Source organism: Melopsittacus undulatus, assembly GCF_012275295.1.
Source record: "Melopsittacus undulatus isolate bMelUnd1 chromosome 4 unlocalized genomic scaffold, bMelUnd1.mat.Z SUPER_4_unloc_1, whole genome shotgun sequence".
Taxonomy (NCBI): Eukaryota; Metazoa; Chordata; class Aves; order Psittaciformes; family Psittaculidae; genus Melopsittacus; species Melopsittacus undulatus.
This window is the reverse complement of record NW_022993933.1, coordinates 16910-44334: the sequence shown is the minus strand read 5'-3', so window position 1 is coordinate 44334 and position 27425 is coordinate 16910. Positions and strand designations below refer to the sequence as shown.

The following is a 27425-nucleotide window of genomic DNA, read 5'->3' as shown; positions in this document are numbered from 1 at the left end:
TGTGAAGGGGAGACCTGAGAGCAGCTCCAGTGCCTAAAGGGGCTGCAGGAAAGCTGGAGAGGGGCTTGGGACAAGGGATGTAGGGACAGGCCAAGGGGAATGGCTTGAACCTGCCCAAGAGAGGGGAGACTGAGCTGAGCTCTGAGGCAGAAGCTGTTCCCTGGGAGGGTGCTGAGGTGCTGGCACAGGGTGCCCAGAGAAGCTGTGGCTGCCCCATCCCTGGCAGTGCTCAAGGCCAGGTTGGACACAGGGGTTGGAGCAGCTGCTCCAGTGGAAGGGGTTGGAGCTGGAGGAGCTTTAAGGTCCCTTCAACCCAATGAAGTTGTGTCCCCTCGGCCTGAACCACTTGCACTGGAATTCCAGCAGCCGGCGTGCGGGAGCTGGGATGTGGGGCTGAAGGCTGAGGGAAGTGGGTTCCCTGTGCCATGGGGACGGGACCTTATTCCGGGTTTCTTTGCCAAGCACCCCAAAATGTTCGGGGTTGTCCCCAAACGGGGGGGGGACAAAGAGAGGGGTGAGGGAAGAAGAGAGCAAAGGAAAAGGGGGCAAAGAAGGGGGTAAAGGAGGGACCATGGAAGGAAGGGGTGGAGAAAACAGAAAACACCAAAGGGGGGGGGGGGGGGTTGGGCAGAGGAAGGGGGGGCAGGGTCAGGAAGGGACCGCCCCGTCTCTTACTCGTGTTCGGGGAAAGGAAACCTGAGCGCTCCGGAGCTTCCGCAGCCCCTTCCCTGGGAGCGCCGTCGGATGGAGCTGGGGCAGCATCCCTATGGTCCCCTGCGGGAGGAGGGGGACACGGAGCACCTGCCCCGGAGCACCGTGATCCCGATGGAGACCCCGCAGCCGCCCCCCCCCCGAGACCACCTGGTCTGGTCCATCTGCACCATGCTGTACGCCAACGTCTGCTGCCTCGGCCTCCTGGCGCTCGTCTACTCCGTGAAGGTGGGGGGGCATCGGGCATCACCGATCCGGTGGGATGGGGGCGGCCCCGGAGACCCCATAGAGTCCCCCAGAGTCTGTGAGACCCCATAGAGCCCCAACCCTGCGGTACCCCATAGACCGCATGGAGCCCTCATGGCCCCACAGAGTCCCCAGTCCCAGTAGCATCATGAGCCAAACAGAGCCCCAAACACGAGGGTGCCCAAACCCCCCCCCCATGCCCCACTGGCCCTGGCTGGAGGCTCTGCAGAAGGGGTCAGCACCTTTCCCATCCACCTGCAGCCTTGAGCCCCCCGGGGTGTCCCACTCCATAGGCTCCCCCAGCCCCACTGATTGTCCCCTTCACCCCAACCCCACTGACTGTTCCCTCTGGCTCCCCCAGTCCAGGGACCGCAAAGTGCTGGGTGACTACAGCGCAGCTCAGAGCTATGGCTCCACCGCCAGGCAGCTCAACATCACCGCCCTGGTGCTCAGCATGGCCCTCGGCGCCCTCATCATCTTCATCACCATCCTCGTCGTCAATGGCGCCATCACTGCCATGAAGAGCTTCACCAACGAGCAGGAGCATCAGCCCTTCTATGGCCCCACTTAGCCCCCTCCTTGCACAGGCACAGCGACACCTCCCTGGAGCACCCCACAGCCTGTGGGGTCCTGTCCTGCTTCCCTCGCTGCTCACAGCCCTTGTGCAGCCTTTCCTTGCCTCCCTGGAGGTGCATGGATGCACCCTGGGATCCGAGCTCCCATAAACTGCCTATAGCAAAGGGGCAGAGCTGTTCTCCTGCTGCTGCTTCGCTCTGATTTACGGCCCCAAGTCCTCCTGCCAAAAACCTGGTTCAAATAAAGGTTTCTGTCACTTTTGCCCCTGGTTCGGGTTCATTTTGGTGGGGGAGGGAGTTGGGATCTCCCCACCCTAGGTTGACTGGCTGAGAAACAGCCTCTGCCCTTGGCAAGGACCATATGGGGATGATGCTCAAGGATGCGCTGAGTTCAGGGAACCTGGGTACTTGTGGGGAAGAGGCATCCACAGGGGATATAAAGTGCTTGTAAGGTTCATCTTCACCCCAAGGATGCAGGTAGGATCTCACCTCTGCTGGGATGTCACTGTGAGGAGGGGCTGGGCTCTGCTCCCAAGGAACAAGGGATGGGACAAGAGGAAACGGCCTCGAGCTGCACCAGGGCAGGTTCAGATGGAGCTGAGGAACAATTCCTGCCCCACAGGGTGCTCAGCATTGGAACAGGCTGCCCAGGGCAGGGCTGCAGGCACCGGCCCTGCAAGGGTTCACCCCCCTCAGTGCCATGGGTTAGGGGTGGCCTGGGCAGGGCTGGGAATGGTTGGACTGGATGAGCTTTGGGCTGTGGGGCTTGAGCCAGAGCAGCTGCATTGAGCTGGGTTTGGCTGGGACAGGGCTCATTTCCCTCCCAGGGGCTGCACTGGGACTGCTTTGGGTTTGTGCTGGGAACGGGGTGAGCAATGCAGGATGGTTGGTTACTGCTGAGCGGCTCTTACACAGCCCCAAGTGCTGTCCTGCTCCTCCAGCCAGCACATGGGGGGCACAAAGAGATGGGGGTCACAGCCAGGATGGGGGATCCTGGCTGACCCTGGCATATCCCAGACCATGTGGTGTCACACTATGGGGTAAGGGGAAGGGGGAGGAAAGGGACATTCGGATCAATGTTATCTTCCCAAGTGGCCGTGATGGGTGAGTCCTGGGCATGGCTGAGCCCTGCCTGGGATGGGAAGGGTGAAGGAATTCCTTACTTTGCTTCTGCTTTCCCTATTGAGCTGTCTCAATCCCATCCCACCAGTGGGGATGGAGCAATGGCTCCATGGAGTTCTGCTGGACCACGACAAGCACCAACCCTTCACACAGCCATTGCCACCACTGAGATGCCACAGGAAGCAGCAGCAGCCTCATGCCAGCGCATGGCCCTGCCCGGCTTCACCAGCATCCGATGGGATCCATGGCAAACCCTGGCACAGTCCTGTGCAGACAGTGTTCTCACAGGAGATGGGTATTGGGTACAGGAGCTCTGAATAACTCTGAGGGATACAACAAGGCTGTGGGAGGAAGCCTAAGCAAGCAAGATAAGAAGAAGCTGGAACTCACTGAGTGATGAGAACTGTGGACTGTTGGCAAGCGTTCGAGGTCAAGTTCTCACACCTGTGCTTAACCAATTCTATGTTAGTCACTAAGGGTCTTCAAGACAAGTATCCAATCATTATATGCCAGATTACTGTAGGTGTGTGTAAGCTATAGGGTATAAGGGGTTAATGCTTTGCAATAAATGGCTTTTGTCTGATCCCATTGATCTCTGACTGAGTCCGTTCCGCAGTAAATGGTACCCGAACAGGGACCCTCTATAAGTTCACATTGAAACGGAAGAGGATGTGAATCACTGGGTCATGAAGTAATCAGCTGGAATGGATCTGGCTGGACCAAGATCGGGAGGCAGAAGCCTCAGAGGAGGGAATCCTGGGATCAGAGCCTTGTGAGCCCAGAGACACTCACAGTGCAAATAAGGTGAGCAGCCGGATGGTTGGAAGGGGCTTAAGGATGAAGTGATGCTGAAGCTCTTCCAACACATCCTCTCTGTGAGAGGGACAGACTGTGATGAAGCTGTGCTGGAAAGATTGTTGCTCTGGAGCAAGGAGTTAATTGTGGGAGTCAGCGAAGATTTAATCTCGAGACTTGGGAAGAAATTATTAAGGAAGAAGTCTCTGATTTATGGATGTTTTCAGTCCTTAAGGTGAAGGCAGCAACCCTTAAAGAGACAGACTTAAAGTTAGTGCTGAAATGGTTGAAGACGCATTACCCAGAGACTGATGACTCACCGGACTTGAGATATCCTTGTGGAATGGGGCAGGAGTTAAGCTGTGGGATGCGGCCATGAAAGGAAATGATGCTGTGAACAGTTTGTCATCTGGAGAACTGTTCTAGAGACCTTACAGTCAAAAAGTGAGATCATGGAGACCAGTTCCCCCCCCCAACCTCCGCCGGTTGCCACCACAGCAGCGAAGACTGAGGATGGGGATGAAGATGATCCTTTCAACCCGGGTCCTATTGACCCCAAGAAGGAGCCTGTGCACGTTCATCAGTTTGCTGTTGCTGCTCCTGAGATCCTGACGCCTGATAATGCTGATGCTGACCTGGATGGTGCTTGTGACCTGGAGCCTGTTAATCCAAAAAGAAGCCTGGTTTATATCCCCCATATCCTCATGATAAATGGGCAGCTGTAAAGGGAGAAGTGAGGTGGGTGGGGGATGTGGATGTATTGCACAGTTCCCCATGGTGTGTGTGCTTCCCACCCGAGATGGGAAGGTCTCTTGTATGCTCTTATCAAGGGTATCGGGCAGACTGTAGCAGGCTGTGGACTTGGGACCCCACATACAACTCCTTTGGTACAGTCCCTGTGATACTCAGGTACTAGAGGTTGGTAAATGTATGTCCATGTTTCTATCAACCCTTGGAAACCTTTATAGACCTTGCTGGCCACTTCTTCCGACATAGGCTGGCCACCTGTGTTGGAACGAGTGTGCATTATGGTCAGTATAAAAGCCCAAGCCTCATGGATGTGAGGGAGGCAGAGCCTCTGTGGGGACACCCTAAGGCTGAGCTGCCACCTCACACTGCAATGATGCTCCTCGGAACTGGTTTCCTGATAGTCTTTACAGGGTCCTTGTGCCATGTTCTGTATGTGGGACTGTGCAGTGGGAGCAATGATTGTCTGGGTTTTGTGTTTCAAATACTGTAGTTGTGTGCAGTGTGCTTGTGGGATCCCATATGTGTGTGTGTGATGGGGGCAGACAGTGTTCTGTATAGTTCTTGTTGTCAGGTTCATGTAAGAGTTTTTAACAGGCAGCAGTTTAACCTTTCGGGCAAGAAAGGGTTAATGCAGAAGTGGAGTGGAGCAGTTCATTGGGACTTCTGGGCTCAGCTGATGGGATGAACCTTCCTGCTCCCCATAGGGACACCTATTGGGTAAGAGCTTTATGCATGCTAAATAATGAACTCATTCTGGCTGTTATCAGTGACTGTAGTTTTGGTGTGTGTTGCTTCAAGCTTGTTTTCCAGCCAGGGCACCATCAATATCACATAAGGGATTTGATTCAGTGATGCTGTCAGCGCGGGTCCCTGAACAGGTTGGTCCAATCACCCTCTGATACAGTGGGTTGTTCAGTATGGTTCCCACAATGGGATGCAGACAGGCTGGTCGGACACAAGGGTCAGGCTGATCAAATAGAAAGGGTTCAAGGAAACCCCCCTTATGTTACAGTGTGGTCTGAGCCATAGGGGTTAGCAAGTATTGCTTTTGATTCCGCATGGGGACAGAGAGAAAAAAGGAAGGGTAATGATGGAGCAAACCCCTTTGCCTGTTAACACTGTGCAGTCTGTTCCTGCAGCTGCTTCACATCCCGTGTGCATCCGGATGCTTCTGCTTTAAGGAATCACTTTAACCTGTCTGCTTCTCAAGAACCGATAACCTGGGATAGGGGGTATATTAGTGTCCTCCTACCTACAGGTCCATGGCAGCTGCCTGCAAAGCTCGTCAAGCCTTGCCATGAGTGGGACAGATGAGTGGAGGAACTCAATGCATCAGCTACAGAAGCTGACCGTGAATACCCCAAACAGAATGAGATAGAGGAAGAGAAAATGAATGATTGCAAACATCACTTGGGGACAACTGAAAAGTAACAGCTTCAATATGTGTGCTTGTAAAGTATCAGAGGCTGTGATTTTGTGTGTAAAACCACCTGTATTTACTGGCCAGTTGCTAACAAGAAACAACACCTTGTATGGTGTGGATTTGTCACTTGAAAAAGAGATGTTAGAGCATGAACATTTGCAGCAGTGCTAGAAATGCTAAAGCAAAAGCTAGAAAGACTCTAATATGACAGTAATGTTATAAAGAAGGGAATGGAACAAACTAAGAGGGTGGGAGAACTCCACTGTAAGAGGTTTCTTTGGTCAGTCCCTCGCTGCCATCAGCATCATCAACACCCTGCTGCACTCTGTGATACTCTGCTCATGTAAACCTGTGTGTGTGATACTCTGCTAATGTAAATCTGTGTGTGCTTTGCTGTAGTAGTGACTTGTTACTGGGTTAAGCAGGTGAAACTGCATTGACAACAAGGTGCAAGGACTGAGGATGACCAAACACCTGCTACCACAGTCAAGGGCAAGACTGTGTTGGCCTCTGTGTCTGCCACCAAGAACCTTTAGCTCCGCTGCTGGCTGCAACCCAGCTGGTGTGGGGCAATGGGGACACATGTCATGGCAGACCTTGATATGAGGGATGGATTCCTCTGTTATCACAGAGCCATCCAGGGGAAAGGGCAGGCCCAGCTGTGTACAGCTATCAACAGGACCATACTGGCTGCCAGCAAAACATATAATGCCCCAGAACTCAACAACATAAACAGCAATGACAGAAACCTCTGTACTATCTGTTCTAGTATATGTGCCCATGGGTAATGGACAAGTACACTGAGCACATCTGTTCAATCCCCATTAGTCCATCCTGTTACATGGTGTGTAGGATTCACTGGTAGCCACTTGTTATAAAGGTTCCAGTGACTTCAGATCAGACCAGTCTTACTGAACTAATGCTGCCTAGAGCAGTGGGTTGTTATGTTACACAGGTCCAGCAGTGATAGAGCAGACACACCAACCTGTAACACACTTAGAGTAAAACTAAGAAGGGGGAGATGTGGAGACAGTTCTCACAGGAGAATGGGTGTTTGGTACAGGAGCTCTCAATAACTCCCAGGGATACAACAAGGCTGTGGGAGGAAGCTCAAGCAAGCAAGATAAGAAGCTGTAATTCACTGAGTGATGAGAACTGTGGATGTTGGCAAGTGTTCGAGGTCAGGTTCTCACACCTGTGCTTAACCAATTCTATGTTAGTCACTAAGGGTCTTCAGGACAAGTATCCAATCATGATATGTCAAATTGCTGTAGGTGTGTGTGAGCAATAGGGTATAATGGGTTAATGCTTTGCAATAAATGGCTTTTTGTCTGATCCTACTGATCTCTGACTGGGTCCGTTCCATGGCACAATCCCATCTGGCAGAGCCTCAAGCACGCGGCTGACCCAGCTCCCCCTCCCAGAGCTCACTGGAAGCCTTCGTGCTCCTCATCCTCAGGGCTCGGGGTTGGGGCCTTGGGGATGCAGAATGAGCTCTTTCACTGCCAGAACATGGAGCTCCAGCCAAGGAGCCGAGCTCGGGATGTGGCATCAGAGGCCCCACCAACAACAGGGGCTTGTGCAGAGCCCCCTCCTGATGAATCATCCATTCCTGTGCTGCTTCCATGGGGGAGCCCTGGGGAGGCTGCCCCTGCCCATAGGGGCATCCCATGGATGTGAATGTCCCATCAGGGGCTGAGGAGCTGTTTATGAGCATGGAAACCCCCTGGAAACCTTCACACTGAGTCCCTGCAGGGCTGGCAGCGGCTGCAGCCCTTGCACAAGGGGCTGGAGAGGTTCCAGTGGGATGTGCTGCATCCCACACACTCCAGCCCCATCCTGCTGCCTCCCGGACCCACAGGAGCAGGATCCAGCTTGTGCTGCCCAGCACACCTCTGCTATGGGGTGGGTGCCCATGGGAATGGGGTCACTGTGCACCCCAGAGCTCTCCCCAGCTCCTCAATCAGCCACACGGGCAGGAATGTCCTGGGGCTTCCTGGGATGCTCTGGGTTGAGGTCCCAGCAGGGAGGCCCCAGTCCCGTGTGCCTGTTGGAAGCAGGACCTTGCACTTGGCCTTGCTCTATGATGGAGCTATGGAAACAATGGACAGGGGTGGAGCAGTTGATGTCATCTGGACTTGTGCAAAGCATTCGACACTGCCCCACACAACATCCTTGTCTCTGAATTGGAGAGACATCAATTTGATAGGTGGAGCACTCGGTGGGTAAAGAACTGGCTGGATGGGCGCACACAAAGAGTTGTGGTCAATGGTTCAATGTCAGCTGGAGACCAGTAACGAGTGGGGGTTACTGGGAGACCAGTAACGAGTGGTGTCCCACATGGACTGGGGTTGGGACCGGTCCTGTTCAACATCTTTGTCATCATAGACAATGGGATTGAGTGCACCCTCAGCAAGTTCACTGATGGCACCAAGCTGTGTGGTTCTGTTGGTCCGCTGGAGGGAAGGAATGCCATCCAGAGGGACCTTGACACACTTGTGAGGTGGCTGATGCCAACCTTATGAAGTTTAACCATGACAAGTGCAAGGTCCTACACCTGGGTAGGAGCAATCCCAAGCACAGCTACAGTTGGACAGGGAAGGAATTCAGAGCAGCCCAAGGAGAAGGGTTTGGGGGTGTTGGTCAATGAGAAATGAACATGAGCAGCTTCAGTGTGTGCTTACAGCCCAGAAAGCAGCTGTATCCTGGGCTGCATCAAAGGAGTGTGACCAGCAGGTCATGGAGCTGATCCTGCCCCTCTGCTCTGCTCTTGTGAGACCTCACCTGGAGCATTGTGTGCAGTTCTGGTGTCCTCAACATCAAAAGGACATGGAGCTGTTGGAACAAGTCCAGAGGAGGCCACGAGGATGCTCAGGGGCTGGAGCAGCTCCTGTATGGAGACAGGCTGAGAAAGTTGGGGCTGTTCAGCCTGGAGAAGAGAAGCTGCATGGAGACCTCAGAGCAGCTTCCAGTGTCTGAAGGGGGCTATAGGGATGCTGGGGAGGGACTGTTCATTAGGGACTGTAGTGACAGGACAAGGGGTAATGGGTTGAAACTTAAACAGCAGAGGTTTAGACTGGATCTAAGGAAGAAATTCTTTGCTGTGAGGGTGGTGAGGCACTGGAATGGGTTGCCCAGGGAGGTTGTGAATGCTCCATCCCTGGCAGTGTTCAAGGCCAGGTTGGATGAAGCCTTGGGTGCCATGGTTTAGTGTGAGGTGTCCCTGCCCATGGCAGGGGTTGGAACTGGATGGTCTTGAGGTCCTTTCCAACCCTAACTATTCTATGATTCTATGAGGTTCCAACCTCTCCAGTGCATCCAGGTCCCTCTGGATCCCAACCTTTCCCTTGCACCGTATCAACTGCTTGTATCAACACTTGTACGGATGCTCAGAACAGATGGATAAGGAACAAACTGGCTGCTCTCAGTCCCTGTGGCTGTCCCTCCCCAGCACCCCAATACCCAACATGGGGAACACGCACTGAGCACCTGTGAGCAGCTTTTCCTGTAGTGTACATGAGGCATTGGGGCTGGAACACAAACACCCCCAGGACAGCCCCCCCGGCCCTCACCCACCTCCAGCCACCCCCTTGTGCATCCCCTCCAGGTGAGGTTAAAAGGGAACTTTGTCACCCCATAGGTTCAGGTCTGTAGATCGGGGGGCTCAGCCCCACACCAGTGTTACCCAGGGGAATGGGTACGGAACTAATCACCCGCAACAGGATCACACACGTTCCTCAACAGCCATGGGGCCGGATCCCTGCACAGCCCCCGGCCCCAGGATGCTACACCAGCTGGAAGGATGCTGCCGGTCCCAAGCTCCGTGCCCCGGTGACCACCACCTTCCGATGGGATTTGCCTCCCGGTTCCTTCTCCCGGTTCCCTAAACGTAACCCTAAACCTAACGCTAACCCCTAACCCTAACGCTAACCATAACCCTAACCCCTAACCCTAACCCCTAACCCTAACCCTAACCATAACCCTAACCCCTAACCATGACCCTAACCATAACCCCTAACCCTAACTCTAACCCTAACCCTAACCCTAACTCCTAACCCTAACCCAAACCCTAACCCTAACCCCTAACCCTAACCCTAACCCGGTTCCTTCCTCCTCTTTCTCCCCCGGCCCCTGCTCTGCAGCGCTCGCAGCGGGAGGAGACACCCGGACCCGAGGGGACGGCCCCGGCGCTGGGGGCGGTGCGGGACCGATCCCGTTGCGGGAGGGTCCTGAGCCGGGGCCGGTGCGGAACCGATCCCGCTGCGGGAGGGTCCTGAGCCGGGGGCGGTGCGGGACCGATCCCGTTCCGTTCCTCGGCCATGAAGCCGCCGCAGGTGGAGGTGTCGATCCCGCTGCAGCCCCCCGGGGCCGGCGCGACCCCCGCTCAGCCCCCCCGGGACTACGTGCTCTGGTCGCTGTTTAACGTGCTCCTGGGCTTCGGCCTCACCTTCCTCGGCTGCCTCTGCTTCCCTGCGCTCGTCCACTCCATCAAGGTGAGGGGGGGACACGGGGACCCCCACCCGACAACCGCGACCCGACCGGAAAGGGAGCCCCGGGACACCCCGAGCCAAACCGAACCCCCCTATGGGGACCCAACCGGGGTACAGCCGGACGTGCGACACCCCTACACCGAACCGGACCCCCCCTCCCAGCCCTATCCTCACCGTTCCCCCCTTGTCGCCCTGACCACTGTCCCATTCCGGGACCTGCAGCTCCTCTCTCCCATCCCAGCCCCACTGATGCTGCCCAGCCCTGGAATCCCCAGCTCCACTCTCCCATCCCAGCCCCACTGATGCTGCCCAGCCCTGGGACCCCAGATCTGATCCTCCCTCCCTGCAGCCCCCAGACCTGCCCACCCTGGGCATGGGGATGGGCAGTGCCGGTGGCTTCACCCTCTACCCTGCGATGATGCATCCCAGAGGTCCCACCACCAACCCCCGGGATGTGTCACCCCCACCCCAACCCCCTGTAACCGCTGAGCCCCTCATTTGCCCCCCAGGCCCGAGACTGCAAGGTGCTGGGGGACATGGAGGGTGCCCGGCAGCATGGCACCCGTGCCAAGGCTCTGAACATCATCTGCTCCGTGCTGCTGGTCCTCACCCTCTTGGCAATCACCACCTTCATCATCAGCTCCATGGTGCTCAGAGCCACCTGAGCCCTGCGCGGCCACGGCCCCGCTTGCTGCCCCCCCATTGGGCGCTGCTGTGACCCCCAAGCTGCCCCCGCTGGGGGGCAGAGGGAGAGGAGCGGTGCCCCCCTCGCTGTCCCCTCCACCGCCTCGCAAGGGGGCGGCTGGACCAGGTTGGGACACACATGGGGGGCAGCCCCAGAGCGCTGCTGGTGACACATGTACAGGTCACTGCTGCCATAAATAAAGCTTGCATCGCCAAAGCCCCTGCTCTGTCACCCCATTCACTGCGGGGAAGGAGGAGAGGGTCCCTGTGCACCCCTGCGTGCAGAGCTGCCAGCTCCCATCCTGCCCCCCTGCGTGCAGAGCACTTCCAGCCCCGATCCCACACCGGCTCCTTCCAGGAAGCTCAGGAAAAGGGGAAACAACAAAGCAGAGCTTCGGTAGCACAACCGCATCCTGCCACAGCCCCGACCGCTTCCCTGAAGCCCGAGCACATCCCGGTTCTCAGTTCCCGTTTAACGCCTCGGGCGCTGCCAACGAGGGGTTTTCCCAGCCAGGACCATCAAAGGGACCGGGCTGGAGGAACCGGTGTGAGCCGGAGCCTGTGGCACCGGGGTCCGACCCCTCGGGGTGGGGGTCACTTGGGTTCAGACTCACCCCATGGCTCCATCCTCCCCGAGCCTCTCGCTGGGTCCTCGTTGCAGGGAGCAGGTTGGATGCAAACCCCCATGGGCTCACACATCCCAGCGTGTGTGTCCCGTGTCCCGTGTCCCAGCCAACCGAGGGACAACCACAGCCCCGCCAGGGCTGTAATTCCCAGGTTTATATATAGAGGAACCGCAGCCGGGGGCTATATAAGGGGCGGCCCCGCTCCGCTGCCGCAGCCGGGCTGGTGCCGCCGGAGAGCCGCGGGGTGCCCCTCACCGTGGCCATGGACACCTCGTACCCGAGGGAGGACGAGCGCAAGCGGGAGCCGTCCCCTCTGCCCCGAGACCACCTGGTCTGGTCCATCTTCAACACCATCTACATGAACCTGTGCTGCCTCGGCTTCGTGGCGCTCGCCTTCTCCGTCAAGGTATGGGCATGGGGGACCCACGGGGGGTGTTGGGGGTACCCACGGGGGGTGTTGGGGGCACCGGAGAGCCCCCCCCGTGCTGATGCCAAGGGATGGGCTGCCCGAGGAGAGCAGAGCTCACCTGAGGGGCTGGGGGGGGGGGGACCAGAGCCCAGCGCCCTCAGGAGACTGATGGAGGTGACGATGTAAAGCTGCCCTACACCTTTCCTGACGCCTGTTAGCAAGGCTATGAGACCCCCATAGATAATCACAGCCTCCTGCTACTGCTGGAGGACCGACTGCTGCTTCCAGAAGGTGCTGGGTGCCCCCAGCCCCTGCATGGGCCCGACTGGACCAGGGTGGAAAGATGGGGGAAGGAAGGGCTGGAGCCAGGGGGGCTCTGGAAGACACAGAAGGGAAACCCCCCCCGGCAAAGAGCAGGGAGCAGGGACGGCTCCAGCCACGCTCTTGGCACTGCCCATGGGCTGCGAGAGGCACAGCCACGTAGCCCGGTTGGGGGGGGGGAACCGGGGGGGGCACATGAGCTCTGCTGCCCCATCTCTGGCATTGCAGGCACGGGACCGGAGGGTGGCCGGGGACGTGGAGGCCGCTCGGCGCCTGAGCTCCAAGGCGCGGTGCTACAACGTGCTGGCCACAGCCTGCAGCCTGCTGCTGCCGCTGGTGCTGGCCGCGCTCGCCATCACCGGCGTCATCCACCTGGCCCAGCTCGCCCAGGACTCCGTCGGCTTCTTCACCTACCAGCTCAGCGACGGCGAGGACAAGTGATGGGGGCAATGGGCTTATGGAGACCCCTTCGAGGGGCTGGAGCCCCCCCGGACGGCCGCTGGTCCGAGGTGAGCCAGCGTCATGGCCATTGAGCTGGGGGGCTCAGCCCCACTTCGTCCCTACCGCAGCAGTGCCCAGCCCCACGGCGCCCGGCCCCACAGCTCGGTTCCACCTGCCTTCACCCTGTGTGCAAGCACACAGCATCCCCTCGGCAGCGCTGCTCATTAAACATCTCACACTTCACAAGCCTCCGAGTGCCTTTGTGGTGTGGGGCTGGGTGAAAGTGACCCTATAGACATGGGGGTTTCATGCTCTGATGGTGTAGGACAAGCCATAACCCCCATGATGCTCAGTGCCACCCAGCCTAAAGCAGCCAGAGGCCAGTGGGGTTTTATCTCCAGCCCCACACAACCCAGATGGAGCCCATGGGGCTGTCACTGGGATGAGGGGATGAAGTGATGTTGCCCTATGCAGAGAAGTGCTGTTGATTAGGGGTTGGGTGACTGGTGATGAGGCCTGACCAGTGTAATTACAGGGCAGGGGACTCCCTTCTCCTCCTTCCCAAAGCATTCCCACATGCTGCCTGCAGCAGGGAGCGGCCAAGGGGCTTTATATAGACTGCGGGATGCAGCCGAGATTCCTGGGGTTTGCTTGGAGAGGACAGACCCAGCCGGGCTGGGAATGCACTGACATCCCCACCCTAACCCAGCCAAGGGGATGCTGTGGGGACCACTGCGAGGTGCAGGCTGGGTCTGGGGTATGGTGTCCCCATTCACACGTGTACATGGGCACAGCCCTTCCCTTTCTTGCCCTGGGGGCTCCTCAGGAAATGGGAAATGCCTTAAGCCAGGACACTGCAGGACATGGCAGTGACCAGACCGGATGCATGGGCTGCTTAAAGGGATGCTCAGCATCTTGGAGCTGCTGCCAGCGCAGCCAAGGTGACAGTTCTGAGCCCACCACCCATCCTGAGGCCACAGACACACAGAGCACACACAGCCCCAAGCCCACCACCCACCCTGAGCCCACCACCCACCCTGAGGCCACAGAGCACACACACCCCATGGCACAGACAGTTTATGGCCCAGCCTGGGACCCACCTGCCCCTTCCCACTGCTGCCATCCTCTCTTCAACTGCTCCTGCTCCGGCACAGAGCAGCTGAGGTTCAATCGGTGCCAGGGGATGATCTCTGGATCCATCCGGCAGCCGCGGGGACCGAGATCCTCTGCCCTGCAACAACCCCAGCCTGAGCTATGGGATGTCCCCATGTGGTCCCCACTGCAGCAGCAGCCCCAGTGCTGGCACCACACCTTTGTGCAGGGGCAGCCGCTGCCCCGACTGCTCCAGCACCGCTTCCAAGGGCAGAGCCGGAGGGTCCTGGGCACACTCGGTCACTTCAATCCCCATCTCCTCTCTGGTGATGCTGAACCTGAGCTTGTTGCCCAAGTAGGAGACACCAGAGATGTTCAGCTCGTGGATGTCGTCAGGAAAGGCAGGATCGAAGCGGAGGTTGGACCTTGTGATCCTGGACAGGCAGCGGCACATCAGTGATGGGAACAAGGGGTGGCCACGAGGGAAAGCAGCTCTGGGGGTACAGCCACATCCCCACAGAGACAGACACATCCCGGAGGCACCTCCGTTACCCTGTGCCTCTGTGGGCAGAAAGAGTCATAGAACCATGGGATGGTTTGGGCTGAAGGGACCTTAAAGCTCCTCCAGCTCCAACCCCTTCCACTGGAGCAGCTGCTCCAAGCCCCTGTGTCCAACCTGGCCTTGAGCACTGCCAGGGATGGGGCAGCCACAGCTTCTCTGGGCACCCTGTGCCAGTGCCTCAGCACCCTCCCAGGGAACAGCTTCTGCCTCAGACACAGCTGTGGGATGCAGCTTCAGCCTCATGGGGTTCATGCAGGTTCCACTGAGGTACCCACCACAAGTCCCTGTTCTCACTTGGTGCCATTGCTCTGACAGCTACAGAATGCAGGGCAGGTGATGCAGGAGCTCACCCCACACCTGCTGGAGATGCTCCTGGACGTGGTCCTCAGCTCCTGACCCTAGCACTGCCCCATTGCCTGTAATGGGCCATCCCAACGGGGATGCTCCCACAGAGCCCGGTCCTCACCTCCCCTCCAGGCTGTGACTGAGCAGGTCAGCAAAGCAACCCTCAGAAACACCTCAGCTCCACTCCCCATGGGTTATGGGGCTCAGCACGGCCACAGGAGCTCCTGCACTGAGATCAACCCCAAGCAAACAGCTTGAACCCCCTGCGAGGCCTCACCCACAGTCAGACGGAGCCATTGGTGTGTTTGGAGGACAAGAGGCAGAGGTCACCACTATCCCCCCCTCAGATCTCAACCCAAGAGCTCTCCACCATCACCTCCAGTCTGCTGAGAGGGCTCAATGGGCTGGAGGGGACTGGAGAGAGGCTCAAGGGCAGGGCAATGAGCCAGCCTGGGCCATGCTCCCATCGGGACGGCAGGAACACAGCCCTGAGGGCTGCTCAAGGGCATCAACATCTGCACATCCTGATGCAGCCACAGCGCCTGTGGCTTGAGCCGGTGCTGAGGGGCCTGAGCCACACACACACACAGACACACACACACACAGACACACACATACACAGACACACACACACACAGACACACACACAGACACGCACACACACAGACACACACACACACAGACACACACACACACAGACACACACACACACAGACACACACACAGACACACACACAGACACACACACAGACACACACACACAGACACACAGACACACACACACACAGACACACACACACAGACACACACACACACAGACACACACACACACACAGACACACACACACAGACACACACACACAGACACACAGACACACACAGACACAGACACACACACACACACAGACACACACACACACACACACAGGTCTCACCTGAAGCCGGTGTATCCGAACAGGATGGCTTGTAGGAATCCACCCATCCCTGTCAGGAAGTTCACAGCTCCCGACCCATCCGAGTTCTCCACCCAGATCTGCTCCAGCAGAGAGAGGGAGGACTCAGCACCTGCATTGGCACCTCCATTGGCACCTGCACTGGCACCTCCATGGCCCTGGGGGCTGCATGCACTGACTGCAGTCACCATCACCTCTCTGGGGTGCTGCAATGCCCCTGCCCTGCTGCCCACCCTGCACTGGGTGGGCTCTGGTGTATCTCCAAATGTCACCATCCCGTTCCCCGTTCCCTTCCCATCCCTGGCAGCAGATGGAAGCCGGGGGGATGACACCAGCCCAGGGCTCTGTACTGCCCAGTAGGAAGCTGATGCCCCCTTAGTGCTATTGGGAAGCACTCGGAGAGGGGACCAAGTGTGATAACACAGCAATAACCACATGTACAGCCAGCATAGAGCCTTGAGGTGTCCCTTGGTGTGATGTGACCCATGTGAGAACACCACAGGCAGCCCCATGGTGGGACACAAACCCCAGCTCACCTTGAAGGGCTCCGTGATGTTGCTGAAGCACTTGTTGAGCAGGGCCTGGGCTCTCTGCACCTCCTTCAGCTCCAGCCAGCCCACGGCAAACATGCTCTGCAGGAGGAGCCGCAGCTGGAACCGGAGCATCCAGGTCCCTACAACCTGAAGCAGGCTGGGGTTCCATGGGTCTGTGAGCCCCACACAGGCTCTGCCCTGCTCACCCAGGTCATGGCTGGTCCATGCAGCTCCGTGACAGGCTCGTACATCTCCAGGTCGTTCCTCCGGACCTGAGGGCTCATGGGGTGCATCAGTGGGAAGCCCAGCAGGACCACGTCTGCTTGTTTCACCGGCTCACCTGGGGATGGGGTCGGTCAGGCTGCAATTCCAGCCGGGAATAACCACAATTCCAGCCCGATGGTCTCTGTAGTGACACAGGAACAGACCCGGCACAGAGACCTGCACAACAGGCACCACATTGGGGGGAGGCAGAGCACAGCACAGCAGCAGCCCATGGTCTGCTTGGGGCTGTCTGCTGGACACGGTGTTGAGGCAGGACACAGGCTCAGCTCTGACTGACAGCACCCAGGATGGTGTCACCCAAACCTCGCTGCAAAGCAACAGCTCCCAGGTCACCCTGCCCCTCACAGGGACAACAGCAGCACCAAACTGGGCCACTGGCACCAGCCTCCTCCCTGCAGAGGCTGCTGGGAGGGTAACACACAGCAGGAGAACACCCATCTGCAGTGGGGTCACAGCAACCACATCACCACAGCCCAGCACCAAGAGTCTCTTCCTACTCTCCATGTTCCCAAATTCCCGTTTTATCACCCCACTGATGAGAAACAAGGAGCAAGAGGCAGAACCCATCACAGCCCAGGCTCTGCATGGGGCTGAGTGACACCAAAGCCTTGAGCCGACCACTGACCATGGATCCCGGGCTCACCCATCCCTGCCAAGGAGCTCACCAGGGCTGTAGCCGTCGTACTCGGGGTGATATCCCTTCCCCGCATCAAAGGGCACTTTGATGCTGCTGGCACAGCACAGCCACTGTTCGGGCACCGGCATCGCCAAGTCCTGAGCCAGATGGGCTGCAAAGGTCAAGCTGAACAAAGCTGCACGTCATGGATGAGGAATGGGAGCCCAGGGGGAGCAGTGTGAAGGGAGCAGAAAGAGCTGATTGAGCCACAGAGAAAGGGCTCTCTGAGAACAGGGCTCAGAGTTAAAGCTGGGGCAGGAGCTCTCATTGCTGGGGTTGGGGTCTGCTCCTCCAGCCTCAGGGGTCCCCACTGCCTGCCCCTATGGACATCCCATAAAACACAGGGAGAGGAACCCCCCTGTGGGTCCGGGGCCAGCTGGGATGAACCTCCATGGGACAGCTCCTCCTGACTGAGGGCAGGCAAAGGGGAGCAGCTCAGAGGTAAGGGAAGCACAGGAGGGTGCATCCCATACAGGATCCCCATTGCTCCCATCCCTGCCGCAGGAAGCAGGAGCCCATGGGGTGCATGTGTTACCTCCGCTGGGCCACAGCGTTGGTGTAAGCAGAGTTGTCAACGTGGCAGTGGTGCTCATCCGGGGGCATCACATCTGGGGAGAGCCAAGGGAGAGGGGCTGGGAGGGGGCAACGGGACCTGTGCCACAGCCCTGGCACCTCCCAGCCCCTCAGGCCATCAAACCCAGCTCCATCCTTTGGTCCCCATAGGGACCCTTCCCAAGAGAACAGACATTCAAACCGGTGCCTCCTCTGGGAGCCCTGGGCTCAGCTCCAGGATCTGCACACCAGAACCAGCCCACAGCGACCCCAGGGCCTCCTCCATCCCATAGAGACCCCTTCACCCCAACCCAGCCTTGCTCCTCCAGACCCTCCTCCCACAGACCCCCCTTCACTTCCCCTTCTCTCCCCCAGTGCCCCCCCAGGGCCAGCCTGGGCTCATTCACACACAGTGCTCCAGCAGGGCAGCCGGTACCCTGCCTGTCACAGCAGTGGTTGACCTTGGTCAGCATCAACAGCATCAACGTGTCCTGCAAGGGACCTCCGGGGGTTTCAATTCAGGTCTCTCAGGGAAGACTTGGAGCTAAATCCTCTCTAAAGCCCCTGCTCTCTGTGCCTCCCATCACAGCAACAGAGCTGAGGGCATCACCCACACCTGTGGCTCCAGTTTGTGCCAGCACGGAAGACATTTAGAGGTGTCCTGTGAGTGGGAAGGGGCTGAGGGACTCTGCAGCACTCAAAGAGAGCTGAGCATCTTGTGCTGTGTTCGCATGGACACAGATGTTATCCCTGAGATATCCCAGAGGGCAGCAGCCACATGCCCCAGTGCAGGTCTGAGCCTCTGCTCATATCCCATCCCTGCAGACAGGCCTGGCAGGTACCTCGGATGTGGTAGCACTGCTCCTGCTCGCTCCACACCATCCTGCTGCACCAGTACTGAGCCACAGCACACACCAGCCTCCAGCCTCCAGCCTCCATGAACAGCCTCTGGTCCTGTGGAGCCACAGCCAGAGGGATGCAGGGTGTGATGGAGGCAGCCCCAGACCCAGCCCAGCAGCACAGGAGCTCTCAGGAGAGGGATGCAACAGGAGGACAGGGCAGAGAACTGGCCTGGCTTGAGCCAAGAGGATGCTGAGGACAGAGCAGGCAGGGCTGGAGAGGGACCCGGAGGCACCACTGATGGGAGCAGAGAGGAGAGCTCCTGTGGGAGCAGTGACTGATGGAGCAGCACCAGAGCCAGCACCGGAGCCAGCACTGGAGCCGGCACCGGAGCCGGTGCCGCCGGTACCTGTGTGATGTGGTAATACTGCTCGAAGGCCACCAGCACGTCCCCGGTGACGTGGATCTCCTGAGCTCCATAGATCTCCTCGGGACAGACTTCCCGGCCTGTGGCTGCGCTCTCCCATGGGAACTTAGCACCCTGCCAGGAGCAGAGCCCTGCTGAGACTGGAGCCCAGCAAAGCCTCAGCCCAGCACCTCCATCCCCATCCCCATCCCTGTCCCCATCCCCATCCCCGTCCCCATCCCCATCCCCACCTCGTAGCCTTGCTCCCGTGCGTTGTGCAGGGCTCCTTCCAGCGTGCGGATCCGGTATTCCAGCATGGCTCGGGCAGCCTCGGGATAGAACAGCAGGATGTTCGGGAATATCCAGGTCTCCTGGAAGCAGATAGCAGGGTTCTGTGGTGTGCACCCAAACGCTCCCACCACTTCACCCTCCATCCCAATGCTCTGACTGTGATTTTGCTACTAAAGGTGTTATTCCTTGGGCTCAATAGGAGGGATAAATCCACATGGAACATGTCTCCTGCTCACCCCATGCAACCGAGCTGAGCACCCACTGCTGTGGCTGCCCCAGAGCAGGTCTAAGTCCTGGGGGGACACAGCCCCCCTGCCCATCCAGCTTACTGAGCTCACCCCAAACCCGTGTTCAAAGGCTGAACATGCCCAACACAAAACCACTTCTCTTTCCAGTGCTTCAGGGTTTGCTGATGCCACCAATGCTGGGAGGAGAACGGCAGGTTCCAACCTGCTTCCTCTTAAAGAGCTGTTGGTGGCTGTGCTCTGCACTAGTCACTGTGGCTACCAACCTGAACTATCCCAGCCCCACACCTCAGCGTGGGGGAGTGCCCTGTGCTGGGATCTCACCCCCAGTGTCCCTGCAGCACCACAGGCACCAGCTTCAATCTCAACCATTCCCTTTGGAGTGAGAGACAACCGGATGGGACACTCCGGGATGGGGCTGGGCTGTTTGAATGGAGCGGGATGCGGCTGGAGAGCATCCTCCTGCTTGGGAGCATCCTGCATCCTGCTCGGGAGCATCCTGCATCCCTCGGCTGTGCCAGCACCGGTACCCGGCAGCACTGACCTGGTCCCAGAAGATGTGACCCCAGTATTCCTCCCCACGTGCGCCGTTGGCGAGGCCACCAGGGCTGATGCCATGACTGATGCCATGACTGATGCCGTGGTCGATGCCATAGCCGATGCCATGGCCGGGCAGGGCCGGGTGTGGGGTGATGGAGCTCAGGAGGTAGAAGAGGCTCCCACGCAGTGCCTGCTGCAGCCGCAAGGGCCCGGTCAGCTCCACACCACAGCCCTGCCACACTGCAGCCCAGGCTTGGGCATGGCACCGGTGCAGGGACCCTGCGGCCGCACACGCCAGGCCCTGGCTGTAGCTGCCCCTGGCACCCTGCTCGGTGCCAGCCACAGCTGTCAGGAAGTGCCAGCACCGCTGCTGCTCCTCCGCAGGCAGTGTCAGTGCCACCGGCACCGGCGTCCAGAGCATGTGCAGGGCAGGACAGGGCCCCCCTGGCACCTCAGGAACCAGCGTCCTGCCATAGACATAGCTGCGGAGACAGAAGGGGCAGGGAGAGGGGAGCAGAGGTTGTGGGGCTGGAGCACATCCCCATGGGCACCTGACCCAGCACCGAGGTCTGGCTCCGGCTCCCATCCAGGATGGAAGCTCCATCATCCCCATGCTGCAGCCCCAGAAATGAGGCTGGAATTCACTGCAACCGGTGCCCAGTCCCAACCAGCCACTTGTAGAGGTCATCCTGAAGACAACTACATCTTGTAGAGGACATCTCTGGTCTTTCTGTCCCTACAACTGATGCCCACGGCTTCAAGGACATGGTAATGTCTTAACAAGTCCTTTATGCTAAAATGTGGCAGATGTGGGGCTCTAATTGGGGTGGGTAACTCAGATGGAACACTTGAGGTGGTTTATTCAAGGACAGCCTGGGAAGGTTGAGCTCAAGGATGTCAAGAGCCAAGATGCCTCAAGTATGTGGGCAACCTGGCAAGAAGGTACCAGGTCCTGGAGGCCTCAGCCGAACTGGCTCCATTAGAACACTCATAGCTCAAGAAGCCCCTTGCCCAGGTTAGAGACCCCAGGCTGAGCACATGTGAACGGGTCAGCGGCTGCCCAAGTTCATTATGGTACATGTTAACTAGTAACCAGTCGCTGCCCTCAGAACCTGCTGGCTCAGCACTGGCTTTGTACACAAGCAGGATGTGACTCGGGGCAGTTGACTCCTGGGAGCCCTCCCAGCACCCAAACCCGTGTGGATCCAGACTAAACCCTCAGTGTGCCCCATGTGTGTGAGCTCTGGCTGCTGGCACCCAGCACTGGGCTGGCACCAGAACCTCCTACCACTGCCATCCCAACCCCATTCCTGTGCAATCACACCCAGCCCTGCAGCCCTCGTTGCCCCTTTCCATGCCAGTGGTAGGGATAATGCTGGGCTGGCAGGGAATGGATGTGTTTCTATGCTGGATTTGGGGTTGTTTTACATGCCCCCCCATGGAGAAGCAGGTTTGCATCAACCTCCATCCCACCCTGCCTGGCTCCAGCCTTACTCTTGCTGTGCATCCCCTAACACGAGCAGCACAGTGCACAGCAGCCCATGAAGGATGTAGTCAGGGCCAGGTCCCCCTGATCCAACTCACTGTGCTCCCTGGAAGTCAGGTCCCTGTTTCAGGTCCAGGTCCTGGCTCTTCGGCTCAAAAGGAGTCTGGAGCTGGATGGTGATGGGTCGGGTGTTGTGAGGTGACCTCTGGATGGTGATGCTGACAACCAGCAGGTGGACAAGGGAACAGTGAGCATAGATCTGCTGGGTGGCCACGTAATCTGCTGACCGGAGCTCATGGCTGAAGGTTCCTGTGAGCACAACAAGAGCCATCAGCCTTGGGAACCATCAGCACCTGATGCTCTGCCCCAGACCCCCCATTCTGCCCCTATTTACTGCTTCCTACTGGCACAGGAACTGCCTTTGCCAGGTCCAGAGCCAAACACAGCTTTGACCGGACACCATTAACACTGAATCTGGCCAAGCCACTGGGGAACGGTTTGTGCCATACAATGTTCCATCAGGCTGTGTGATTGTTTGCTCAGCCTGGCTCCAGCAGGGACTGGTACAGCCTGGAAATCACTCCTATCCTCACAAGGGGAACTCCCCACCTGCTCCAATGATGCTATGGAAGAACACCCACAGGCAAGCAGAGAATGGGGAGAAGGGAGATGGAGCCTTGTGGAAGAGGCAAAGAGGTTTAACTTCAGAAGAGAGGCAGCAGCTGGAGGGGAGAGCGATGGGTGCCCACAATGAAGACACACAGGGAGGCAGCAGGACCAGGACAGCCCTGCCCGGCTGCACCATGTACCCGTGCGGGTGTCCAGGGTGAAGGTCTCATCCATGCCGGGCTCACTGGGCACCACCATACGCACGTTGGCAGGGCTGGGTACATCGGCACGGTGTGTGTCACCCACAGCACCGCTGTACACACCGCTCACGTGTAGGGTGTCGTGGTACACACGTGTGCCCAGGTAAGCGTTGGTGACTGTGGCCAACAGCCGTGGGTCTGTGGGCAGGGAGGAGGAGGAGAACACGGCCGGGTCCTCACTGCCGTCAGCCATGGCCTCACCAACCTGTGGCACAACACAGGGTCAGGGCAGGGGGAAGGGGCACAGTGGGGCTGAGCATGGCCACAAGTGGGGCCACCTCCAGCCCCGGCCCCATCCTGCGGTCCCCACTGCTGTGAGCATCCTTCACCCCCCATCTCCATCCCAGCGCCGGGGCAGGCGCATCCCCTCCTCCCTCTGTGCTCCAACCACATCCAGCTCACCCAAACCTCACTGAGCACTGAGGGCTTCAGCTCTTCTCCAGTTCCCCTTCTGCTACCCAACCCTGACAGGTTCTCACCAACACAACCCAGACACCTTCCTCTTCCTCCTTCCTCTTCCTCCTTCCTCTTCCTCCTTCCTCTTCCTCCTTCCTCTCCCCCCAGCGCTATTAAAACACTGCTCTGTGGCCTCTGCAGCTCCCGTGCTCACTCCTACACCTCGAGCTCAGCCTCAGTTACTGTCTGGGGTAGGGCACGTTTATAACTATACATACAAATACATATCTTTATATATATTTATACATTTAATGATATATAAAGACATTTATAAGAAGCACCTTACAGAAGGGAGCTGCAGCCGGTGCAGGCACTGCCGGGAACCGCAGTGACACAGGATGGATAAAGCAAAGCACCCAGGGACACCCCAAGCCCGTCCCGAGCACCCCAAAACCCGTCCCTGAGCGCAGCTGCTGCTGACGGCCCCGGTGGGTTCCTCAACCAGGGCTGAATGGGCACAAAAGCCCTGCCCTGCCACTGGGAACTGCGACCCAAACAAAGGCGAACCCAAAGGGGGCGGCTCCGAGGAGAGGGTGGCTCCAACCCCGGCTCCGGCCCCGGCTCCTGCCCCGGCTCCGGCTCCTGCCCCGGCTCCGGCTCCTGTCCCGGCTCCTGCCCCGGCTCCGGCTCCAGCCCCGGCTCCTGCCCCGGCCCCTGTCCCGGCTCCGGCTCCTGCCCCGGCTCCTGCCCCGGCTCCGGCCGCTGTTCCTGGGACGGAAGTTCCCCGGCGGAGAAGGAAGGAAACCACTTTTTTCCCGTCCTCAAACAACCGTAATGGTTAAAGGGGGCCCGGGCCGGGGGGGGCCCAGCGGGGGAGGAGGAACCGGGCACCGGAGCAGCGCCCCGGACACAGCGGCTCCCGGTGCCCTGAGCCGGCTCCTGCAGAGGGAACCGAGCCGCATTCCAGCTTCGGGTCCGGTTCCCGTTGCCTTCCCGTGCCCCGGCTGCGGCACGAACCGGAGCTGAGCAGTGTCAGTGAGCTCCTGCTCCAGCATCCGGCACCACAGGGCACCAGCCCTGTTAACACCTCCTGCCGCTGCCACAGCCCCAGCATGGACACGGGTTAGGGTTAGGGTGCGTGCACCGAGGTGTGCCCAGAGAGGTCACAGACCAGAGAATGGGGTGGGTTGAAGGGACCTCAAAGCTCCTCCAGCTCCAACCCCAACCCTTTCCCATGGAGCAGCTGCTCCAAGCCCCTGTGTCCAACCTGGCCTTGAGCACTGCCAGGGATGGGGCAGCCACAGCTGCTCTGGGCACCCTGTGCCAGCGCCTCAGCACCCTCCCAGGGAAGGATCCTTTCCTTGAACCTAACCTCAGTCTCCTCTGTTTCAGTCTGAACCCAAGTGGATGTAACAAGGTTACACAGCCTTGTGGTCAGTGTAATCCATAGGTACTAATGGTGTAACCTGTGCCATCTGCGTTCCCAGCTGCAGACACTGATCCTGACCAGCCCTAGAACTGGAAGCAACTCCTTTGAGCCCAGATGCAGCCACCAGAGCTTAAAGGGCTCATGTGGGGTTCACCCCCTCACACCCTGCGCACATCTCATGCCCATTACATCAGCCTCCAGTTTTTACCTGTAGCATCTGTGACTTTCTACCATCATTCCCAGCTCCTTTTCCACCTTATATAGAACATTAGAATAGTTTATGTTGGAAAGGACCTTAAGATGGTGCAATTCCCACCTCTGCCACTGGCAGTGTTATGGGGAGAACCTCCCCAACCCGTTGAAGTTGTATGGGAGGTACCCGTTTGTTCAGCTGCAGGCGCACGGGGCATTGCTGCTCCACCCGCATGCGCACCTCAGCGCCGTTATCCCTCTACATCTATCCTCTGAACTCATACATATGTATTTAGTTGCACAATATTCCTATACATATTCATGTTCTAGCCCCGCCTCGTATTATAATGAGCTCAGGGGATCTCCACGCATGCGCAGTGCCTCCTGCTGGCCTCGGGCAGGGCTCTTCAGATGAAGTAAAGGAGTCTTCCTCAGGCTGCACCTTTTACCCCTGCTCCTCGCGCATGCTCCTTAGGAGCTCCGATGGGTCTGGTCCATGTCCGGCTGATGCTGACACTTCAGCTCCCAATGGGGGTTTGTGTCCTGGTCCTGCCTGGGGAGGCACAGTCAGTGGGTGCTGAGCCATCAGCTGCTGGGCGAGCTGTGTAACTGAAGCAATACCCCTTGTACACCCCGCTGTACACTTCATCTGACCCATTGTACACCCCGCTGTACACTTCATCTGACCCATTGTACACCCCCTGCACATCTCATCTGACCCCTGTACACCCCAATGGACATCTCATCTGACCCCTTGTACACCCCAATGCACATCTCATCTGACCCCTTGTACACCCCCTGCACATCTCATCTGACCCCTTGTACACCCCAATGGACATCTCATCTGACCCCTTGTACACCCCAATGCACATCTCATCTGACCCCTTGTACACCCCCTGCACATCTCATCTGACCCCTTGTACACCCCAATGGACATCTCATCTGACCCCTTGTACACCCCAATGGACATCTCATCTGACCCCTTGTACACCCCAATGCACATCTCATCTGACCCCTTGTACACCCCCTGCACATCTCATCTGACCCCTTGTACACCCCCTGCACATCTCATCTGACCCCTTGTACACCCCCCTGCACATCTCATCTGACCCCTTGTACACCCCTCTGGACATCTCATCTGACCCCTTGTACACCCCAATGCACATCTCATCTGACCCCTTGTACACCCTCCTGCACATCTCATCTGACCCCTTGTACACCCCCTGCACATCTCATCTGAGCTCAGCCCTTCCTGCAGCAGCTTCAGTCCATTCACATCCTGAACCCTCTGGTCCAGGCGAGGGCTGAGCCTGTGGCTGCTGTGGGTTCACACCAGGGGTGCAGGAGCCTCCTCCAGCCCACGGGGACAGCGCTTCACCCGCAGTGACCCAGCAGCATGGACGTGGCTGCCTCTGCCTCGACAATGGGACACTCAAAGGGCTTCATTCTGCAACCTCCCCCCCCCTCAGGCACGGCCGAGCTCTGAGCATCCGATCCTGAGCAAGGGGCAAAGCTGCTCCTGGGCAAAGAGCTCCAACCTCCACAGACCGGAGCCCACCTGAGCTGCAGCAGAGGCTGCTGCCACCCTGGGTCCCCTGGAGCTGCAAGGGGAACCGGGAGAGGGAGGCGCATTCCCGACTCCAGGAGGGAGGCTCCGGGCAGCTCCATGTGGGCTCCGCTGCGGGAGAGGACACGGCCGGGTCCGGGTCATCCAGCACAGAGGGAATGTGTTGAAGCTGAAGGGGAACCCTAAGGCCATGGAGCTGCTGCAGTGAGCCCAGAGGAGGGCATGGAGCTGCTGCAGTGAGCCCAGAGGAGGCCATGGAGCTGCTGCCAGGGCTGGAGCAGCTCTGCCATAGAGCCGGGCTCAGGGAGCTGGGCTCACCACGCAAGGAGGAGCCTGAGCACGTGTGGGCTCCAGCCCATGCAAACACTGGGCAGTGATGGAAGATGGGGAAGCTCCACCACAGATGGGACGAGCATCAGTGGTCCCATGACCACTATGGGCAGAGGTTCAGCATCACATCAGCAGCAGCTCAAACCAGCACATTGTGATCTGAGTGTCCATGGTTTTAATAAGAGAGAGGGAGGTTGCACAGAGCATCACGGCCGAGCCCCATCTTGCTGGCTGGGGATGCAGGTTTTGACCTCCCACACTTGTGGGTGCTGCTGAGGGAGAGAACTGAAGGAGCAGTGAGTGACTGGGACTAGCTCCTGTTCAGGGGATGAGGCTGCTGCACCCTTTAGAGCTGCAGCCACCAGCGGCCCTGTGATGGGGATGGGATGGCCCCATGGCAGGGATGGGATGGCCCTGTCCGGTGACAGGGATGGGGATGGGATGGCTCTGCCCGGTGATAGGGATGGGGATGGGATTGCCCTGCCCGGTGACAGGGATGGGATGGCCCCATGGCAGGGATGGGGTTGGGATGGCCCTGCCCAGTGACAGGGGTAGGATGGCTCTGCCCGGTGACGGGTGTCGGTGACAGCAGTGACAGCCGTGACAGGCCGGGCAGCTGCAGTTGCAGGAGCCGTGTCCCCGTGTGCCAGCACCATGCTCGGGCTCCAGCGCAGCTCCCGGCTCCTGACCACACTGCTGCGGCCCCTGCGGGTCCCCAGAGCTCACCTCAGGTCCCATCCGCCTGAGCACCCGCTCTCAGCTGCCGTGAGTACTGGGGGGGGGCATCGGCTCCATGGGGACAAAGGGGGTCTCCATCTCCATGGGGCAAAGGGGAGGCTCCAGCTCCAGGCAAGCAGCAAACTGATTTGGGGGGTTCTAAGACAACAGGGGAGGGGGGAGGGAGGACGGTGCCCCCCCCCCAGCAGGAGCACCCCCTCCTCCCCCCTTCAGGCTCCTGTTTGACTCCATCCTCTGAGCCCCCATTTTACCCTCCGGGGTTCAGGGCCCTGCTACAGGGAGGCACAGCCCAAGGACCAAGGACGGGGTGGGAGCAGCCCCAGCCCAGGCAGGGACAGCTCCAGCCTTGCCCCCCCATGGAACACTCACCCCGAGCTGGTGTCCCCAGGCAAGGACGGGCCCTGGGAGCCCCGAGGGGTCTGCACCATAACCCCTGCTAGCTCCGGCCTGGGGGCAGTGCCAGGGGCTGGGGCCGGGGCTGGGGCACCGGGAGCGGCAGCGACGG

At 58.7% G+C, this 27425-nt stretch overlaps 4 protein-coding genes across 4 annotated transcripts; 3 read left to right on the top strand and 1 right to left on the bottom strand.

The window, feature by feature from the left end:
- The first annotated feature begins 654 nt into the window (after positions 1–654).
- LOC117438048 (dispanin subfamily A member 2b-like) lies at positions 655–1794 on the top strand. Its single transcript, XM_034073410.1, has 2 exons — positions 655–939; positions 1319–1794. Exons 1-2 carry the CDS (start codon positions 745–747, stop codon positions 1526–1528), a joined length of 405 nt encoding a protein of 134 aa, XP_033929301.1. The 5' UTR covers positions 655–744; the 3' UTR covers positions 1529–1794.
- An 8121-nt stretch (positions 1795–9915) lies between these two features.
- LOC106023626 (interferon-induced transmembrane protein 5-like) lies at positions 9916–11131 on the top strand. The gene is made up of 2 exons (XM_013130741.3): positions 9916–10115; positions 10622–11131. Exons 1-2 carry the CDS (start codon positions 9942–9944, stop codon positions 10775–10777), a joined length of 330 nt encoding a protein of 109 aa, XP_012986195.2. The 5' UTR covers positions 9916–9941; the 3' UTR covers positions 10778–11131.
- Positions 11132–11617: 486 nt separating this feature from the next.
- Positions 11618–12824, top strand: LOC117438049 (interferon-induced transmembrane protein 5-like). Its single transcript, XM_034073411.1, has 2 exons — positions 11618–11828; positions 12381–12824. The coding sequence occupies exons 1-2, from the start codon at positions 11685–11687 to the stop codon at positions 12591–12593; spliced, it is 357 nt and encodes a 118-aa protein (XP_033929302.1). The 5' UTR covers positions 11618–11684; the 3' UTR covers positions 12594–12824.
- Positions 12825–13845: 1021 nt separating this feature from the next.
- Positions 13846–22461, bottom strand: LOC115947176 (protein-glucosylgalactosylhydroxylysine glucosidase-like). Its single transcript, XM_034073414.1, has 12 exons — positions 22209–22461; positions 21498–21708; positions 19918–20395; positions 19089–19208; positions 18841–18972; positions 18434–18545; positions 17575–17647; positions 17029–17165; positions 16285–16418; positions 16082–16177; positions 15528–15625; positions 13846–14119 (listed from the first exon to the last, which is right to left on the bottom strand). Exons 1-12 carry the CDS (start codon positions 22459–22461, stop codon positions 13846–13848), a joined length of 2118 nt encoding a protein of 705 aa, XP_033929305.1.
- Positions 22462–27425: the final 4964 nt, after the last annotated feature.

Excerpts from the sequence above, each read along its gene's own strand:
- LOC106023626 (XM_013130741.3), top strand. The coding sequence starts at position 9,942 with ATGAAGCCGCCGCAGGTGGAGGTGTCGATCCCGCTGCAGCCCCCCGGG. Across the intron at positions 10,116-10,621 it reads CGCTCGTCCACTCCATCAAG|GCCCGAGACTGCAAGGTGCT; the intron begins GTGAGGGGGGGA and ends TTTGCCCCCCAG.
- LOC117438049 (XM_034073411.1), top strand. The coding sequence starts at position 11,685 with ATGGACACCTCGTACCCGAGGGAGGACGAGCGCAAGCGGGAGCCGTCC. Across the intron at positions 11,829-12,380 it reads CGCTCGCCTTCTCCGTCAAG|GCACGGGACCGGAGGGTGGC; the intron begins GTATGGGCATGG and ends CTGGCATTGCAG.
- LOC117438048 (XM_034073410.1), top strand. The coding sequence starts at position 745 with ATGGAGCTGGGGCAGCATCCCTATGGTCCCCTGCGGGAGGAGGGGGAC. Across the intron at positions 940-1,318 it reads CGCTCGTCTACTCCGTGAAG|TCCAGGGACCGCAAAGTGCT; the intron begins GTGGGGGGGCAT and ends TGGCTCCCCCAG.
- LOC115947176 (XM_034073414.1), bottom strand. The coding sequence starts at position 22,461 with ATGGCTGACGGCAGTGAGGACCCGGCCGTGTTCTCCTCCTCCTCCCTG. Across the intron at positions 21,709-22,208 it reads CACCCTGGACACCCGCACGG|GAACCTTCAGCCATGAGCTC; the intron begins GTACATGGTGCA and ends TTGTGCTCACAG. Across the intron at positions 17,648-18,433 it reads GCAGTGCTACCACATCCGAG|ATGTGATGCCCCCGGATGAG; the intron begins GTACCTGCCAGG and ends GGCTCTCCCCAG.